The sequence below is a fragment of the Rhipicephalus microplus genome, unplaced genomic scaffold, assembly GCF_043290135.1.
Source record: "Rhipicephalus microplus isolate Deutch F79 unplaced genomic scaffold, USDA_Rmic scaffold_43, whole genome shotgun sequence".
NCBI lineage: Eukaryota > Metazoa > Arthropoda > Arachnida > Ixodida > Ixodidae > Rhipicephalus > Rhipicephalus microplus.
The window spans coordinates 2324567-2343637 of NW_027464616.1; the positions used below are offsets into that span (position 1 = coordinate 2324567).

Consider the following 19071-nt stretch of genomic DNA (forward strand, 5'->3'; position numbering starts at 1 on the left):
AACAAAGCGCGCGCCAGCGTGACATGAAAGCATGCGCTCACAGTCACTGCAGTCCTTTCTTTTTTCGCGAGCCACACGGCGAAGCGTAGCGTAGCAGCAACTACACCGACGCACCTCCCTATCGCCAAGACCTGCTGTCACCGTCGCCGGTTTCAAAAGCTCGCACCAGCCGCCGACACCGCAACCTCGAATGCCTCGCTGGCACGAGTTGGCACACGACTGGTGCCAGAACGCCGCACCCCAGCGCGCTTGTTTTTATGCAGCGACCGCCGGAAACAACGAGAAGCCCCTCCCAATCTACACACAAAGCAGTGGTACGGCGATGGTTTCAACGTGTCAACCCGAAGGCCCGCTTTTAACCGGGGCTCCTTTTGTTTGCCAAACACCATTTGCTAGGTTCCGATTGTTCGTCGGCGCTACCAGCCGCAGCCATTTTGTCTCTCGGTGGCGTCTTTTTTTTTTTTTTTTTGGAACTGCAGGTGCATCAACGGCTGCCACCGAACGCCTTTTCTCTCCCCATATCTATTTTTCTCTCGCACTCTTTTCCACGTCACCACCCTTGGTATACGGCGCGTTTTCAACTAGCCTTACGCCCCCTCTCCCCATCACGCGCTCCAGAACTTTTCCGGCTCCGTACGTCACAAGGTCCCTCCTTCCCCCAAGCCTCCTTTCTCAAAGCCATTTTCATCCTCTCCGGAGCGTTTCAGACTTATAGTCTTTCCACGTCGTCGTTCCGCGCCGCTACGAAATTGCGGGAAAGCGCTGGCACACCTCTTCTTCTATTTCCCTGTCGCGCTGTTTCTGCCGCCACGTTCTTGCATCTGCGCTCCGCGAGAAAGCAACAGAGCCTCACAAAACACGCGGCAGTATAGAAACATAGCGGCCGCCTATAATGTGGAACTAGATGAAGACAAGCGAAGGAAATAATAGGGTAAAACGAGGCTTACTGCAGCGACGCGGATTCGGGAACGTGAAGCAAGAAGACAACTGGGAAGAGCTCCCTCCTGCGGATTATACCTCGGCGTTGAAAGAGACTTCAAACTCGCCAGCATTGCCAAGAAACGCGCAGCCTCTCTACAGCGTTCCAGATCCCTCACTTTACGTGTGTGGAGGCGGCATTCATGAACCTCCGCCCCCCCCCCACCCCCGTCTCCCTCTCAACCTTTGAGACGGCAGCGCCTGCCACTACAATTGCTGCTGCGGCGATACATTATACAGCGATGCACCTAACATCCATCGAACAGGCCTGGCACGGCACGCTCGTTCGCTTTGCGGCTCAGCGACTACCCAATCGCAACTTTCGGCTATAGCATCGCAAGATGCGCAAAGAAATTCGGAATGCTTGCTATCGCTGTTGCCATCTTTCTATTCGGGATTTTGTGGATAGATCTGTGTGAACTTTTATTTATTTATTATTGTGATAGCAATTACATGGACACTCTCGGCTGGATTCCGCCACCAGCGTCGGCGTCGATATCATGCACCGTATATGCATACGTATCTATAAATATGGAAACACAAGAAAGAAAAAAAAACCCAAATAGAAAAGACTCCGGCGCGCGGAATCGAACGTGGGACCTCCACGTCACGAATGCGAGGCGTTAACCACAGAGCCACTAAGGTTTTATTTACTGCCGTTTTTTTTATGGCATGTGCACATACAACACTTAAAAACAAATATACATCAATTAAAGGATAAAAATGAACAGAAGAAAATATTTTAAAAGCATCAAAGTTAACAGGCCTTTTAAAATTCCTTCATCTGTAGAAGGCTTTTTTTCTTGATGAAGCCATTCGGGCGCATCTTATTTACCGTTTTATGATTCAACAAATGAACAGACCAATTGAAAGAAGTATTGCCAAACCGGACTTGCATTAACATCAGCATGGCGCACCGCCGTTCTAGATTGCCATATAATGTGCAGGCCCAGTAGCATAACTCTAGGTCGAAAGGTATTCCTTTTCATTTGATACTGGAAGAAATCTGATGTTATAGACATCAAGAAGCAGATCCTTCTAAAGTTTTTTGCCGAACATCCCAGAAAAAGACTGCATCCCAGCAGTCAAGGAAAACGTGTTAGATTGTTTCCGGCTTTTTGAAGAGGAGACTATCATCACCCCAAGGAACGAATAAGCCCTTTTCTTGCATCCATGTTTTCACGGGCAAGGTTCCAGTGTGCAATTTAAAGAAAAAGGATTTCGCTCCAGGTGATACGTTCAATTTTTTTTACACGGCTTAAGACATTCTGGCCAGGGCCTACACGATATAAAGTTTTATATAGGAGTACGGGAAGAACTGTTTCTACTAGATTTATTGTATAACTTCTTACACGACACTGTACTAAGATATTCCAATGAAAAACGTGTTTTTAAAAAGACACATGAATCAACTACTTCTTTCAGGTAACCTCTAAGCTTGCTTACATGTGACCAGAGGCCACCACGAATTCCGGTGACCGTCTTCCAAGCCTTAGCTGTATAACAGTACGTACGAATTGCTCTTGATTACTTCTGAAAAACATGAACCGATTAACTAACTGACGAAGATACAAATGAGACAGACCAAGCCCACCAGAGCGAATCCGTCTGAATGAGTTAGTTCTACTTGTTCACTCTTAAGAACAACCCCACAAGAAAACAGCAAATATTCGATGAAGCTTCTGTACATTCACACGTGAAGAACGCTATACTCGAAGGAAATACTACAGCTTACTGACTAAAAATATGTTAGAAAAGGCCGCTCTGGCAAAAATTGATAGCTGGGAACCTTTAGGTTGTTCATCTTTTTCTCGTATACAGCTCCACTGCCTGACACCACCAGTACGGTTCACTGTCACAATAATATCCTAATGGCATACCTAGGTATCGTACTGAAGTAGTAGTCCATGAAACATCAGCCACGAATTCTGTAGTCAAAGGCCAATCGCCGTGCAGAAACCTACGCACTTGCTTTAGTTTACCAAACTGCTACTCGTATTACAAAAAAGGTTCACGATTTTTATGGTTTCAGCGATACTTTCATAGTCTTTACGAAACACAGCTATATCATTTGCGTATGCCAGTAAGCGTACTTTCGCTTGTTGTAGTTTGTAGCCTTTTATATTAGTGCTTTTCATGACTTTTCGCAAAATGACTCTATATCAACTGAAAATAGAAGGGAAGACAAAGGACCACCTTGTCGCACAGAACGTTTCACATTAAATTGTTTCCCAAGACCTTGTTGATGGTGAGCCGAGTTTTACATCAAGTATATGCCATTCGAACTGTATTCCGAATTACGCTGCCAACATTGACATAATCTAACAAAAGAAAAATAATTTCGTGAGGTACTTGGTCAAATGCTTTTTTCTAAACCTACCTGGATCATCCCGATGTCATCATTTGTGGCATCGCAGCACTCCAATACACTTCGTGTCTTGTAAATGTTTGTGAATATAGTGCGCCCTTTACTTCCACATGCCTGGTGGTCGCCTACGATGTTATTAATAACTGTCTCCAGTCTTTTTGCTAACACTTTCGTCAAAATTTTATAGTCAATATTTCACAAATTGATCGGCCTGTACGACTTCACTTCACGTAATTTAACTGCATTTTCGGTTTTTGGAATTAACATAGTATGAGATAGCAGAAAAGAAGGCGGCAAAAACTAAAGCTTCGTTGAAAAACGCTGCTAGGATCGGTGCTAGTTCGTGTTTGAATTCCTTATAAAATGCGGCCATCAACCCGTCAGGTCCTGGGGACTTTCTCAAATGGAGGGCAATGATTACTTTTGCCAGTTTCGGTTCAGAAATAAGACGTTCCAAGCTGTCTTTCCAGCACTCTTCAACTTTTGGCATTAATTTTAAAAATTCATTCTTGAATACATCTACATTTACTTCCCTTTTATCAAATATTGTGGTGTAGTACTCATTAAAAGCATCCTCTATATACCTCTGTTCACTTGTAACATTACCCATGTATTCCATGTGATATATAGCATTCCGTTGAGCATTTCGTTTTTCGAGACCGAGCATTCTCCTGCGGTCACTTTCTCCACCCTAGCCCTTATTTGCGTGCCACGATACTTCTCGTCAATTTGTTCTAATTTTGACTTTAATGACCGTATATTGTTGATGAATGAGCCTGGAGTTTTGCTTTCGTCTGCTACCAGTTCTTTCAGATTGAAGCGTAGGGTTCTTTCTTATCCACTCTTTGCATGTTTTATTACACTTGAGCACTATATAGCTTTCAATTTATAAGCCTGTTTAAATTGTTACCATTTCACTCCACATTTCGGGTCTCCGCTGTCTATGTTTACCAACGCCTCTCGAACACTGTCCATAAATGTCTCAATTTCCAAGAGCTTAGAATTAAGCTTCCACATGTCCCAGTTAAATACTGGTTTACGTATGTTTCTTTCGACTATTACAAATGATACTAAGCAGTGATCACTAAATGAAACAGAGAATACATTTTATTCACTGATAATAGAAACTAATCCCAGTGACACGTAGGCCCTATTTAGGCGCGCATGACTGGAGCCTTGAATATGCGTATACAGTGTTGGTCCTTTACCAATACACACTGCAACATCTTCAAGGTTTAAGTCAGGCATTAGATTTATTAACGCTACTGTGCTTGAGCCATTAAAATTGGGTGTACGTGTTTTATAACCGGCACTGATCACACAATTGAAATCTCCCATTAGGATAACTATGCGATCGCATTCACAATAAGTACGAATTTCTGTGAATGTTGCGCACCGTTCATCAACTTTAACAGGTGCATTTAAACAAATCATTCGCCAGTAAAGAGGAAAAAAATGGCAGCATATCCACGGAGTGAATAATGGAGAGTGGGGCGAAGAATTCGTACATCCATTCGTTCTTGCTTCCGTCCGTCCATGCGTCCGTCAGTGTGACCGTCCATGCGTCCATCAGCCCGTCCGTGCGTGCGTCTGTTCGTGCGTCCGTCCCTGCATTCGTCCATGCAGCCGCCCCTGTGTCCGTTCATGCGTCCATCCATGCATCTGTCTATGCGTCCGTTCGTCCATCTATTCAACACTCCAAGTCCCACCATCTCGCATCTTTTCATCATATGTTCCCCATACAGAAGCACCGCCGTCCAGCGGACATTCCAAGGACTAAACGAGAGGTGGCACACGCACACTTTCTTACGGCTTGCGCTTCGGGTCCACTTCCCACCTTTAACCACCTCGAGTTCATGGCATATAGTAGTTCACTGTCTTCACGGCACTGCGGCCGAACGCTCGCTAAACCTTTTGAAAACCAAGGAAGTTACGCCCAGCGAGTATGACGTAGCAAACTCTTTCAGTCAGATAGTGCTCAATGTACATGCCAATGGCTGCTAATGGGAAATGAGAGGCGGAGAATTTGGCTTTTACTTTCTTACTGCTTGCGCTTCGTATCTACTTCCCATAGTTAACCACCTCGAGTTCATTCATGGTATATACAAGTTCATTGTATTCATGGCACTGCGGCTCAACGCTCGCTAAACCTTTCTAAAGCTAAGGAGGTTACACCCAGCTAAGGAGGTTACACCCAGCGAGTATAACGTAGCAACCATTTCTTGTCAGATAGAGCTGAATGTACATGCCAATGGCTGCTAATGGTGATCGCAGCCTGCGCGTTATCTAAAAGCCGAATGCTCCTGTCTCTCATTCCCCATTAGCAGCCATTGACATGTACATTGAGCACTATTTTTTATTGTTCAACAACGCACAGAAGAGGTCCCTCACCGGCACCACCTTGGAGGTCAAAATGTTATACTTGTTAAAAGACTACGAGGGTAGTCCTTTGTAGTCCTTTGGAACGAGGGGCGGCCGGCGTCGGCCACTGTCGCTTCTCGGGACAAGCTTTCCATCCTGCGCCTCCACCGACCAGCATCCAGAAGCGGAATGCGAGCCACAGAGGAGTACCTCCGTCAACGTTTAAACGGCAAGCTGATTATATCTACCACTTACCGCTGTTCGCGGGCATCTCGGGGGCAAGGGAGAACTAATGTGTTTTCAGCATTATCATCAAGATGGCGCAATGAGCACGCGGCGGCTCTTATCTCTCACGCGTACTTTGGCCCGTGGAAAGGAGGAGAGTGGACGACCTCTTGGCGTCCTTATCTCCCGGTGGAGAGAATAACGTTTTGGCTGGCGTTGGGCTTGCATGGAATGATTCTGTCGTAGTTACGGAGCACACAAAGGTCAGTGCGAAAAGGGCGCGCTTTTCAGACACAGCGAAGTAACACCTCAGACGCTTATTCACGTTTATCTGTACCTGCGAGTACGTTTCGTGCGTCATTTGTGTGTGAAAAACGCGGGGCACATTTCAATTCTATCTATTCTGCGCGTGACCTTCCAACTTATGGTTATGGCATTTATTGCTTCGCCTTTGCGGCAAAGCTGTGACTTTATTTATTTTTATATAAATGCAACGCATTTCTTAGCGAACTTCGGCGTCTTTGAGCGTATCTATCTATCTATCTATCTATCTATCTATCTATCTATCTATCTATCTATCTATCTATCTATCTATCGGTGGTCTAGTGGCTAAGGTACTCGGCTGCTGACCCGCAGGGCGCGGGTTCAAATCCCGGCTGCGGCGGCTGCATTTCCGATGGAGGCGCAAATGTTGTAGGCCCGTGTGCTCAGATTTGGGTGCACGTTAAAGAACCCCAGGTGGTCTAAATTTCCGGAGCCCTCCACTACGGCGTCTCTCATAATCATATAGTGGTTTTGGGACGTTAAACCCCACATATCTATCTATCTATCTATCTATCTATCTATCTATCTATCTATCTATCTATCTATCTATCTATCTATCTATCTATCTATCTATCTAGCCGCCTACGACTTTTAGCTCTCCTGGCCGTTTCGATAATGTTATCGATACCAAACATGGTATGGCATAACATGACTGCATGAAGAACATATGTCACTAGTCATAACATGAAACTCATGACAGGAATGTCATGATTTACATTTCATGGTCCTGCAGCTCTTGCGGTGGTTTCGTTCACATGACATCCTGCAAAACTGGTATGGCATGACATGATTGCATGGCGAACACAAGCGACAGACCCAAACATGACAATCAAGACATGCGTGTCATATAACAACATGACTACGTGCCACGCCCACGATGCACTCGCGGCCGTTTCGCTAGCGTCACGTATATCAAATTTGGTAGTACGGTACGTGAATGCACGACGAAGGTATGTGACTGGTGCAAACATGATAATCATAATTAGATGCCGTGTCATGTAACAACATGTCTACATGCCACGCTCCTGATGCACTGGTGGCCGTTCCGCTAGGTTCACTTATACCAAATTCAGTATTATGAGGTGTGAATGGATGACAAAGATATGATCCTGGTGCAAACATGATAAACATGAGATGCGTGCCATGTAACAACATGACTACATGCTACGCTCATGATGCGCTCGCGGTCGTTTCGCTAGCTTCACATGTGCCAAACTCGGTATTATGCGACACGAATGGACGACAAAGGTAAATGACACATCGAAACAAGATATCACGACATGATGCGTGTCATGTAACAGCATGACTACATGCCACACTCATGATGCGCTCACGGCCGTTTTGCTAGCTTCACATATGCCAAATTTGGTATTACGTGATCTCAATGGATGACGAAGGTATGATACTGGTGCAAACATGATAATCATGAAATGCGTGTCATGTGAGAACATGACTACATGCGACGCTCATAGCGTGCTCATTGGTGTTTCGCTAGCTCCACATATACTCAATTTGGTATCACGTGACGTGAATAGATGACAAATATAAACGACACATCGAAACATTATAATCATGACGTGAAAGTCATGTACGGCATCATTTACCTCCACCTCGGTAACGTTGTGCTGATTTAAAAGTGACATATCAACCTTTCCCATTCGTGCTTCGCATATCATCAATTCCCACTGTACGTGGGATCTGCCAACTTTTTTGTGAAGAACTTTATTAGTCGTTAGGCGCGTTATTGTTGACAGCGGCGAGGCAGCGTGAAGAACTTTCCAGAGACCGGCAGAGTAGCGAACCGAAGCACGAGCTGAGTGAGCTGGGCGTTCGCGATGCTGCTCGCTGAAGGCGCATCTTCTTCACAATCGCCCCTGCTCAAAAAGAAGCTATCTTGGCGACCTAAGAAGTTTAGGGCAGAGACTCGTGGTAGAATCAGAGGCGGAAAACATGGACGATGTCACGTGCACCTCGGCACATGTCATGCGATCGCGAAACTGCCTCGATAAGAAAATTAAACGGAGAAGTTTTTTCCGAAACGGTGTAAGGCCCCTCATGCCGGGTACCAAGCTTCGAGGGAGAAGCTTCGATTTATTTGACAATAGGCACCCGGCAAGGCAGTTTACGAGATCTGATGGTAGCGCCAGAACACACAGCCTAGCGAGTAGACGCAGCAAAACCGAGTCTTCCAATGCGTAGCCTAGCGAGTAAACGCTGCAAAACCTAACTTGCCCCTGCATATTATTTTCTTTTAGGGGCGAAGCTCTTTAAAGCGGCACCCGTTCGTCCCTCGTTGTCGTTGTCGTAGTCGCAGTGTGTAACCAGTGTTACATCTTGACCTGCAAGGTGGTGCCGATGGGCGATCTCCTGTATTTTGTTGAACAATAAAAATTTCGAGGCGTGCGCGTTAACTAAAACCCGAATGCTCCTGTCTCTCATTCCCCATTAGCAGCCGTTGGTATGCACATTGAACACTATCTGACAAGAAAGGGTTGCTACGTGATACTCGCTGGGTGTAACCTCCTTAGTTTTAGAAAAGTTTAGCGAGCGTTGAGTGCACTGCCATAAATACAATTAACTAGTATATACCATGAACTCGAGGTGGTTAAAGGTGGGAAGTAGATACGAAGCGCAAGCCGTAAAAAAGTAAATGCCGAATTCTCCTGTCTCTCATTACCCATTAGCAGTCATTGGCATGTACATTGAGCCCTACATGACAGGACAGGAAAAGGTTGCTACGTTATACTCGCTGGACCTAACCTCCTTGGTTTTAGAAAGGTTTAGCGAGCGTTGGGCCGCAGTGCCATGAATACAGTGAAGTAGTGTATACCATGAACTCGAGGTGGTTAAAGGTGGGATGTAGACCCGAAGCGCAAGCCGTAAGAAAGTGTGCGTGTGCCACCTCTCGTTTAGTCCTTGGAATGTCCACTGAATGGCGGTGCTTCTATATGGGGAATATATGATGAAAAGATGCGAGATGGTGGTACATGGAGTGTTGAATAGATGGACGAACGGACACACAGACAGATACATGGATGGACGCATGAACGGACGCAGGGGCGGATGCATGGACGAACGCAGGGACGGACGCACGAACAGACGCACGAACAGACGCACGCACAGACGGGCGGGCGGATGGACGCATGGACGGTCACACAGACGGACGCATGGACGGACGAAAGCAAGAACAAATGGACGGACTATTGCTTCGCCCCACTCTCCATCATTCACTCCGTAGATATGCTGCCATTTTTGTTTTAGTTGTGAGCAGGCAGGTCACGGCTGAGTATGTAAGCACCCAGGAAGCGTTCTCTGAAAACGTGCCAAAAAGGGCATTGACACTTCAGCGTCTCAATGTGTTCAGCGAGATTTTCATTTTCTTAGTATCCCTGGCGGTCGGTACCAACAATGCTGAGGCAGCCTAGAAAGCTTCGTCGCACCCTTTGGTCCACTGTCGGGTGCCTATACATGACTTTCGGGGTGCAGGACACGAAAAGCGGCATCATGAGCCGCCTGACTAGGCTTGTAGCACCACACTGTAAATTCTTCACACAAATCCACTGTATTGGCAACAAAACAGAAACACAAGCACTTAATGACATTGCGTAGAACAAGGAGACAGCTTATGCAAAATAAAGAATTTAAACGTAAACATTTTGACAGCAATCTGTCTGGCTGGGTAGAAAAGTTTAGAAAATTGAAATTGCTCCAGCCACAGTTCAAAAAGAGCCCGACGTTTCGAGACCGACTCGGTCCCTTCCTCAGGGGGTGACTGTCTTGGTCATGAAAGTGTCGTCGCGTCGTGTTCTCTCACCACGGCTCCGGCTTTCCCTTTCCACCACGTTTCGGAGACCGTGAACGTACACCGAAGGCATTGTTCCCAGCGAGCGGTTCACGTTGGCAGGTGTATGCTGAATGTGCCAAGACTCGAGCAAGAGCCTCTTTCCCAAATTCCGTTCTGTTTCAATAACAGAAGCGCCGTCTAAGTCAATTTTATGGTCGTGCTTCTCGCAGTGCTCCGCCAGAGCGCTACGTTGCACTTCCATCTTCCTGACGTCGTTCTTGTGTTGGCGCATTCTTTCCGGGAAACACTTGCTCTCGCCTATGTAGCAGGCTGGACACCCAGAACACGACACTTTGTAGACAACGCCCGGGTGTAGCTCCCTCGGAGGTCGGTCTTTCGGCCGCGGTAGCAAGCGAGCGAGCGTCGAAACAGGTTTATAGATTACCGTGACCCCGGCTTTTCCTAGGATTCTCGAGAGCTGTTCACTTATGCCCGGCACATATGGAATGGCGACGCAGTTGTTCGGCGTCTTCGTTTCTCTCGTGTGCGGTGGTGTGGCCAGGGCGGAAAGGGGGTCGGGCGGTGTGTCGCTTGCAGGTGTCTTTCCGCGGTGCGGTGGTTGTCGTCTCGACAAACGGCGTGACGCCCGGCGGATGAACGCTTCTGTGTAGCCATTCCTTCGTAGCTCGGCGACAATCCTCTTTTCTTCTTTCTTCCTCTCACCTTCCGACGTGCAGATTACTCGTGCACGTGAGAGGAGTGCCGAAACCACTGAAGCTTTGTGGGCAGTTGGATGACAGGACGAAAAATGCAAATACCTGCCGGTGTGAGTTGGCTTTCTATACACCGAAAAGGTCATGCGCTCGCCCTGTCGTCTGACTAAAGGTTGGTGCACACCAGCGACTAGCCGCGGTCGCGCGACCATTTGCGACTGGCGACCAAATTGCGAGCGACGTTCACACCGGCAAGGCTTCATGCGAGCGACCGGAAGTCGCAAACCCGGAGAGTCACGTACAGATCTCGTTATCAACGAGAACTTGGGCGACCGGCGACGATCAGCTGATCAGATACGGAGCCCGCTGAGCGCGATGCGTTTGTTTTTCACGGCTGTGTGTGTGTGCGTTCTCCCGGCAGCATCATAGTCTTCGAGTCGAGTGATGAAGAGGTTGTGGCGGTGCTGATGTGCTCAGCCAACGTGTCAGCGCTGGAAGCACAAAAGCCTTCAAAGCAAGCAAGGCGGTGGTGGGTGAGACCGTCCCTTCGCTCGCGAGAAGTGCCTGGCCACACAGGGCGTCTGCTTCCCGACTTGCGCTCGCACGACGAGGAGTATTTCCGAGAGTAAGTTTATGGGTGTTTTACGTGCTTATAAGATAGTGCATAACATGTTATTTCATTCTATTTTTGGGGGTTAGCTTCATGCGGATGCCGCCACGAACGTTCGATACTGTGCTCGAACTGCTGCGCCCCGCAATATCCAAGCAGGACACAAACCACCGGCCTACAATTTCGGCGCACGACTGCCTGGCCATGACCATTAGGTAAGAGCGTGTGGTTTGAAGATCAATATGCTGTGGCTTGCGGCTGCGCTTCGCTTGTAAGGAAGTTTTGCTTGGGCGGATAGAACGAATTGCATTTATGACGTATGCTGGCTCGATGATGCAGTCGTTACTGCGGCCGGCAGTTTACGCGTAGGTGACGGGTTTGATTACGGCCGCATCGATCGCCTTTAGGTGGAGGCGAAATGCACTTTAAGTTGGCGCGTTTCTTGCGCACGTACGTTAAGAATCTCAGGTGGTGAATATTTCAAAACCATCTGTTGTGGCTTATTGCGTAATCAGTACGTGGTTTCCGCTTGTAAAATCCCAGAAAATGGGATTCTGCGCTACACAATGACATTACATTGTGGACCGGTCAGTTCCCGTTTTCTGTTATCCTGATGCACAGGTACTATATAGAACGCAATTATTAATGATGTTACAAAATAAGTGAAACACAATCCTAAGCTTTGCGAGTACAATTATGCACAAATTGTTAGGACAAATTGATGTGCTGTTCGAGGCACTCAAAGAGTATTCATGCCAAAAATATTTTTCAGCATCGGGGAGGGAGGAAGTTCAACCAACCACCCTTTATGTATCTGCATGCACGACGGTGTGTGTTTGCACAAGTACACATGCAAAATTTCTCACAAACATGGGCAGCGTTTAACCCCTGCACCTTGCTACAATTATACGTATGTTCTGTTAAAATGACAGTGACCCAATACACTGTGGACAGTAGTGCAGTGGCAAAACGTATTGTGGACGGTAGCACATTGTGTGAAAGCAATTTGAACAATAGACTTGAGTGATGTACGTTTTGCGAAATAGGTTCTCCTTGAATTTACAGCTTTTCAGAAATCCATGCTAAGGAAATTGCTACAGGTACGTTTAGGTTGCCCTTCTTCAACCTGAGTGATATGAGCACGTACGCTCTTCCATGAAAAGGTTGATGCATGCTTATGATTCGCTAAAATGTGTAGGCACAGAAATATTCACTGCATATACGACAGCTTGCAGAGTGCACAAGCAGTGCGACCGTTCGCGACCAGTCGCAAATGGTCGCGCGACCGCTCCTAGTCGCCGGTGTGCACCAGCCCTAATTTGGTTTAACTGTACAGGGCAATCGTTCTCTCAAAAGTTTACAATGGTTTTGTCCAAATGCGAGCAGTTACTGACCTTGGCTGCCATGAAACTTGACATATCGAAATTTCTAAAGTTAGTCAGCAAATATGCATTCTATCAGAAGCTGTGATGATGTCGTAGAAAATAGACAGCAGAGGTAGCGCTCATTAATACATAAAAATTAGGAACACTTTGGCAATGTAGCGTCATGACTACGACACTGAAATGCAACTATGCGTGAGATTTTCAAGCTCAGCATGCTCCTTTTACAGTGTGTGTCTTCCATCATGGCTGTGCCGACAGAAATTTCACATGGCACTTATGCGTTGTAGGTATGCCAAGGAAGTGCGAGATAGATTGGCGCACTACTTCGTCACAGACGGTCAGGTGCCTTGGCAGGACAAAGTGGTGAACAGCACTTGAGGCGTACAAGGTGAAGGTGGGTTGTAAATGCATTTTATTGCTTACAGAACTTATGTACATAGCATCTTCTTAAGCTAACCAAACAAGAAAAAAATCACCCGTGACACAACAGATACATTACAGGGAAAACTGTCATGTCCAAATATAACCATGAAAACACAAAAATAAATAATTCATGTTAAAATATTTGAGTTATTGCACGGTTATCGCTACAATTATCACAGAAATAAGTTGCCTTAAAGGGGTCATGACACCCAATTTTCAACCATAATGTGTATTGTATGAGCTGATTCTTGTATGTTCACATACAAGCTGGTGAAATTCGAGCGATTTGGTCAAGCTGCTAATTTTTAATTGCATATTTTTATAAACGAGCTAGTCACCTGACAGTTGGGCAATACTGACGCACTCACTATCCATGACATCACGAACCGCTTGCTTGACAAGCTGCTGCACAGTGTGCATTCTGGCAGACGGTCGTGTTTTGTCATCAACTGCGTTTGCAATCAAATTTTTACGCATTGTTGAACTCTCCACTAAAGCTAAATGACTTCCAGGGGTCGAAACATGGCTACTGTGTCGGCAATGTAGCGCTGGTACTTGCAGCAAATAATTTCGGATGTCAAAATGGGTCCTGTGAATGTGCAATGCGTATACCATTTGCCATTGCTCCTTCGGCTTGTGACGTCTCGCACGCCATGACAAAATGGCGGTCACTTGTGGTAGGTTGAGTTTTAGGAGCCGAGCACTTCGACGGCATATTTTTGACTAAAATAATCTCTTAAGGCCCCTTTTCACACGTGTACTAGCACATTTTACTCTGTAGTTTTGTTTTTTGCTGACAACCGTCAATTGTTGAGTGACCAGTCATGACCCCTTTAAGTTAGGACTAGAAAAGTGAACACAAGATAAAAAAAGGTGGGTGTCATTGACTTTATATATATAAACACTTCAATTTGCTTCACTGCTCTGACGCAATTTTGCCTCTGCTTCATACAGCATCAGTTCTACTGCATGCATTACATCTTGTGCAATGTGCACTGGTAGCTCTCTGAGGCGTGCATCGGTACATAGAGCGAAGAAACCAATGTTATCTTTTTTGATGACCCCCTTGTTCGCTCTGATGTGTTCAAGGTGCTCCATGCACGCTTGCGCCACAGCTTCATGGCTTGTGCCCTCTCCTGCATTGCTGCAAAGCAAGTGTGAATTGCGATTCATGCAAATGCTTTAAGGTTGCATTGTTACTTCATAAAGCACCATTTAGCAAAAAAAAAACAGTGTGAGAACGACAAAGTAGAAACAGAAGAAACAAGACAGAGCACTGACTTTGAGCTAAGTTTGTGATTTTCGGCACTAAGAAAGAAAAAAATATAGAGCAACTGAAGCAAATTAAATAGCACACTTAAAAGATAAATGTGTCAATAGGGGGTCTACTTCTCTGTGAGAAATAAATGGGTTTTTGATCTTTGAAACGGACACTCGTGTTTTGGGACAGGGTGGTGATGTTCTGATATTAACGTCTAAATATTACGGTAGTTACATGGGTTCTGTCTGCCTTAGTATAAATGTGCCCACAATAAAAACATCAGTTTAAAGTCAGTGCTCTGTCCTGTTTCTTCTGTTTTTACCTTGTCGTTCTCACACTCTTTTTTGTTACTATGTCTGTGTACCAACTTGACCGAGCGTTAACCTTATAAAGTTTTGTATTTTGTAGCATGCGCAGGATTGTTAGAAAAAAATCTGCAAGTTTATCCTGTAAGAGTTAGCGGTATATCCCACCTAGCGCCCTCGCAGGTCCGTTGTCGTCTTGACGAGCATGACCTGCAGTGAATTATACATATTGCTTAAATGTACAGAAAGAGATCCTTTTCGAAAAGTTGTGGTTGCGATCTCTTGCCAGGAGTACCTAAAATAATTTTTTTGTTTACACACCGTTTTGATGGTGGCTGCTCTCTTGAGGTGGTTGCTGAAGCATCACTGCAGGAGGAGGCAGTATTATTATACAACTTATAAAGTGTTGCAATTGCATGTAGCAGAATCTGGTGTGAAAACATTAGGCACATTCTCCAAATGTGCTAGAACATGAAGAAGGTTACAAAACATGTTTTTAAGATTTAATAGATTGGCTATCTAAGCATGCCCTTCATTTGTCATTACTTAGGTGGATTCATAAAGGTTTTACTCATTGCTGCAGGTGTCGACACGAGTCTCCTCAGCCGTATCAGGGGTACGTTCCGGTTCCGCTGCATGTCTTGGCCGAGGCGGTGATCTGCAGTGATGAAAATTTCTTTCTATGTATTTGATGATGCCGCTAGTACATGAACAGTTTTAGGCATTCTTTGGGAGTTAAAATGCCATTATGATTTCACTCAACACGAGGTTTATTTTACACTTGTGTTACCTCTTGATTGAGCACTGCTGTATGGAAGGTGTGCATACAGAAGTTTATTGTGCCTATTATGTTAATAAAATGCTATGTAGGCTGCACATCTAAATGAGAACAAGAGATATTGTCACGGAGATGAAGTAAAAGTAATTGCAGCCTGTCGCTGATGAATAATTTGCTTTTTCAGAAATATTTGACGTTGTAAAATAACCACATTCACACAGAAACAATGCCTGTGCCCTCATGTATTCCGGTGTGCTTCTGTTCAGTGTTGAGTGCTGAATGTATTGAAAAAAATGCAGTGGTTTGGGCAAGCTAACGACCTGATCACCACCTTTCAAGCACGCTTGTATTTTTGATAATTTTGCAAAGTACAATCACCTAGTAATAAAAAATAATGTTTCTAGGTTCAAGTCCATGCGTGTACAGCTTCAAGTGCATGCACATGGTACCGAAAATTTTTGTGCATGCTCACCTCTCGTTAGCCTCTTCTGCTGTGATGTGGCTGCTGCAAGAGAACATGCACTATGTGATTCTGTCAGTGCTATCGTGTGCATCTTTAGAGCATTTTCACTGTTTTGCTACAATATAAGTACTTATGCTGCATTCTTGTAATGAATATGTGCAATGCTTGTCTATGAACAGCCTCATGACACATGCAATAAGCGATCTCTTTAGATTTTGTATTAAGCCTTCCTTCTTTTGATAAATGAGAGCCGTGAATGACACAGAAGTACACTCAATTCTCTCATTCTTACTGTTCTGTCTTCAATATTCTGTTTTGTGAAGCTGTCCACGTGCCACTTGTACGGTATGCTATATTTTTTGCGTTGTGCTGATGCATTGTGCTATGCTAACCAAAACGTTTCATTTTCTGTTCAATGGACGGTAAGCATTATTCATTACCTTTGGTCAATGGCACTCATGTTGCACAGTATCCAGAAAGAATGATGCACTGAGTTATTCTTCGTAGCTGTAGCCACAGTTATTCGACATCAAAACAGCCCATTGCCATCATGTTCATGATCACATGCATGCCCAATGTGAATTACCTCTTGGGACTTCTATGTTTATGTGCAGTGTACTTATGAGTATTGATATGTGAGTATTTATGTGTATGTATTACAGTCATGTGAATTAAATCAACTTTTTTTTGTTTAGTACTCAATAGTCAGCTAATATTGAACTTACGCCACAGGCTCAGACTCTCCTTCCATTAATTCAAGCATGGCCTCAAAATGGGGCCATTTTATTGTTGGAATGTCGGCTGCTGCGGCTCCACTTCTTTGTTTTTTCACGTATGTCGTGTTGTTTCCTTTTGAAGATATCACGCAGGTTCTTAAATCGTTTCTCAACAAGGACACCTGAAAACAAAACCCTTGCTGTAAGAATGTATTGTGCATACTGTATCGCTGATAAATTTTCTACTTTATTTCAGCACAATTGTGAGCGGTCTGTATTTTCTTTGCCCAGATTATTTCGGCTGCAGCACCTTAGAAATCTGAATATTGGGCAACAAAATGAATCGCATGCCATCTAAACTTAACTATTGGTAGGGGCTTAAACATTGCAAAACCACGACATGATTGAGGGAACCTGCAGCCGAGGGTTCCAGAAATGCTACCCACCTAGTGTTTTGGACCGTCCACCTACATGTGCACGACATCACAGCTGACGCAATGATTAGTTGCGCAAAGAGTTATGTACACTGTTTCTTGAAGGTAAGCATGTCTGCCAAGCTATTGTAACAAAGAGGCTGTTTATACTGTCGGAAATTGAAGTTCACTTGCAAAAAGTCTATTTCATGAACCAGCACATGATGTCTTTATCACCTTCACAGTGAAGCTTTCTAAGCATTACTGCATTGCGCAAAACTCCACAGGTGAGTATATACCCTTGGTATCGGCCAAGCGCAACTGTCGTGTACAGCGGGAGCGATTGTTGTCAAACAAAAGCAAACATGTTAAATAACTTGAAAAGAAGAATGAAACTAACTAGAGCAAGATGACAATTTTCGAGAGAAAGAAATGCAACAAACATAATATATGACTCAAAGTGTAACATAGAGAGAGCGAGAGGAAGGAAAATATAGGAAAAGAAAGGGACCAAAACATGAAAACATACCAACACATAGAAGCAGACATGAAAAATTGACTTTAAAATATAGGAACAAAGAAAACAAACAAAAACGAGGCACAGTTGAAAGCGGAGAGATATAACCTCGGGGAATAAAATATAAAGGCACCAATAGACAAAAACACGGGAGAGGAAAGGAACAGTTGTGAAGAAATGAGGATTAGATTTGGGCCACATTACAGAGGAATAAATTCCCCCATCTGTGTTTTCCTTCAGTGTTCGCCCAGCCACTAGAACACTACCATATCTTTTTTTTTTTTACGATTGCATGTCATTTGGCATCAACAGCATGTCTGACTCCCAAATCCGGACATTTGAGAGTGCTGCTAAACATGTTTTTTTATGTTTTAATTACACGCTCCTCTGTGGAGTGCACAAAATGCGCTCAAAGCAGAAGCTACTTTGCATTCTTTTTTAAAGCAGCACAACTGCAATGCATAGGCAAAATTAAAGCGTAACCCCCCCCCCCTCCCTCACCGCGCACTAGATATTATGCATTGCAAATGCCGCACGTTCACAAAAGCACACATTCCCTTGGCCAGACGATGACGTACAAACACAGCAAGGAGCATGCGCAAGTGAGTTGGCAACTGCGAGCAGTATTTCGAATGTCTGAGCTTTATTATCAGCTATACAATGTTCTGTCACGTCGATTTCGATGTTAAACTCGGGAAGTCGCGAGAACAAACATGCACACAACTGCGCTCGCATACATCACAGTCAATACATCTCATGCAAACTAACCATGTAACCTTGCAGTACAAATACCAATATTTTCATTGTTCATTCATTGGCAACGCCAGCCATGCAGTACACACCTGTTTTTGCTTATATAGCTACTCAAACAAAAAATCTCGGTACTTACTCGACATGCCGAACATGCTTCGATCTGCCCAAGCCCGGTCCTTCTTTGTCCGATCTTTAAAAGAAGGGTGCCGCTTGTCATACAGATATGGGTACATTTTAGTCGCGTTGATGAGGAGCTTGGCCGAGTACCCAAAGCTGGCCGTGGTGGCATTCGCCTGATGCGAGGAAGAATCCATGGAGGAACGTACGTGTCGTTCGTACCTCACGGCGGTAGGCAAGCGCAACGAGAAAAAAAAAATAACATACGAGGAGACCGGACGTAAACAAAGGCTGACGTCACTTCTGGTCTTCGCTGATTGGTTAAACTGTTTTGCGACTGCAGTCGCGCGACCAAAAAATCGGTCAGGAAGCGACTGGCCCAAACAGTCGCTTTGCGACCGCTTGCGACCGTTCGCGACTGCTTGCGACCAGTCGCAAATGGTCGCGCGACCGCGACTAGTCGCCGGTGTGCACCAGCCTTAAAACATCGAGAAACGGAAGCGCCCCGTCTCGCTCTCGTTCCACCTTGAACTGTATCGCTTGGTCGACGGAGTTTAGATGTTCGAGGAAGCTGTCT

The 19071-nt window shown here is 45.1% G+C and overlaps 1 protein-coding gene and 1 long non-coding RNA gene across 2 annotated transcripts; one reads left to right on the forward strand and one right to left on the reverse strand.

The window, feature by feature from the left end:
- Positions 1 to 10947: 10947 nt before the first annotated feature.
- LOC119176248 (uncharacterized) lies at positions 10948 to 16955 on the forward strand. The gene is made up of 4 exons (XM_075884692.1): positions 10948 to 11378; positions 11453 to 11578; positions 13036 to 13142; positions 15321 to 16955. Exons 1-3 carry the CDS (start codon positions 11221 to 11223, stop codon positions 13124 to 13126), a joined length of 375 nt encoding a protein of 124 aa, XP_075740807.1. The 5' UTR covers positions 10948 to 11220; the 3' UTR covers positions 13127 to 13142; positions 15321 to 16955.
- On the reverse strand, positions 15266 to 18626 carry LOC142787059 (uncharacterized). The gene is made up of 4 exons (XR_012889235.1): positions 18514 to 18626; positions 16704 to 16876; positions 15988 to 16020; positions 15266 to 15395 (listed from the first exon to the last, which is right to left on the reverse strand). It is a non-coding gene; the product is annotated as an uncharacterized LOC142787059 (long non-coding RNA).
- Positions 18627 to 19071: the final 445 nt, after the last annotated feature.

What these genes read in the sequence shown, in the direction of transcription:
- LOC119176248 (XM_075884692.1), top strand. Translation starts at nt 11,221, where the DNA reads ATGTGCTCAGCCAACGTGTCAGCGCTGGAAGCACAAAAGCCTTCAAAG. An exon ending in GACGAGGAGTATTTCCGAGA is followed by an intron (nt 11,379 to 11,452) that starts GTAAGTTTATGG and finishes TTTGGGGGTTAG; the next exon opens with CTTCATGCGGATGCCGCCAC. An exon ending in TGCCTGGCCATGACCATTAG is followed by an intron (nt 11,579 to 13,035) that starts GTAAGAGCGTGT and finishes TATGCGTTGTAG; the next exon opens with GTATGCCAAGGAAGTGCGAG.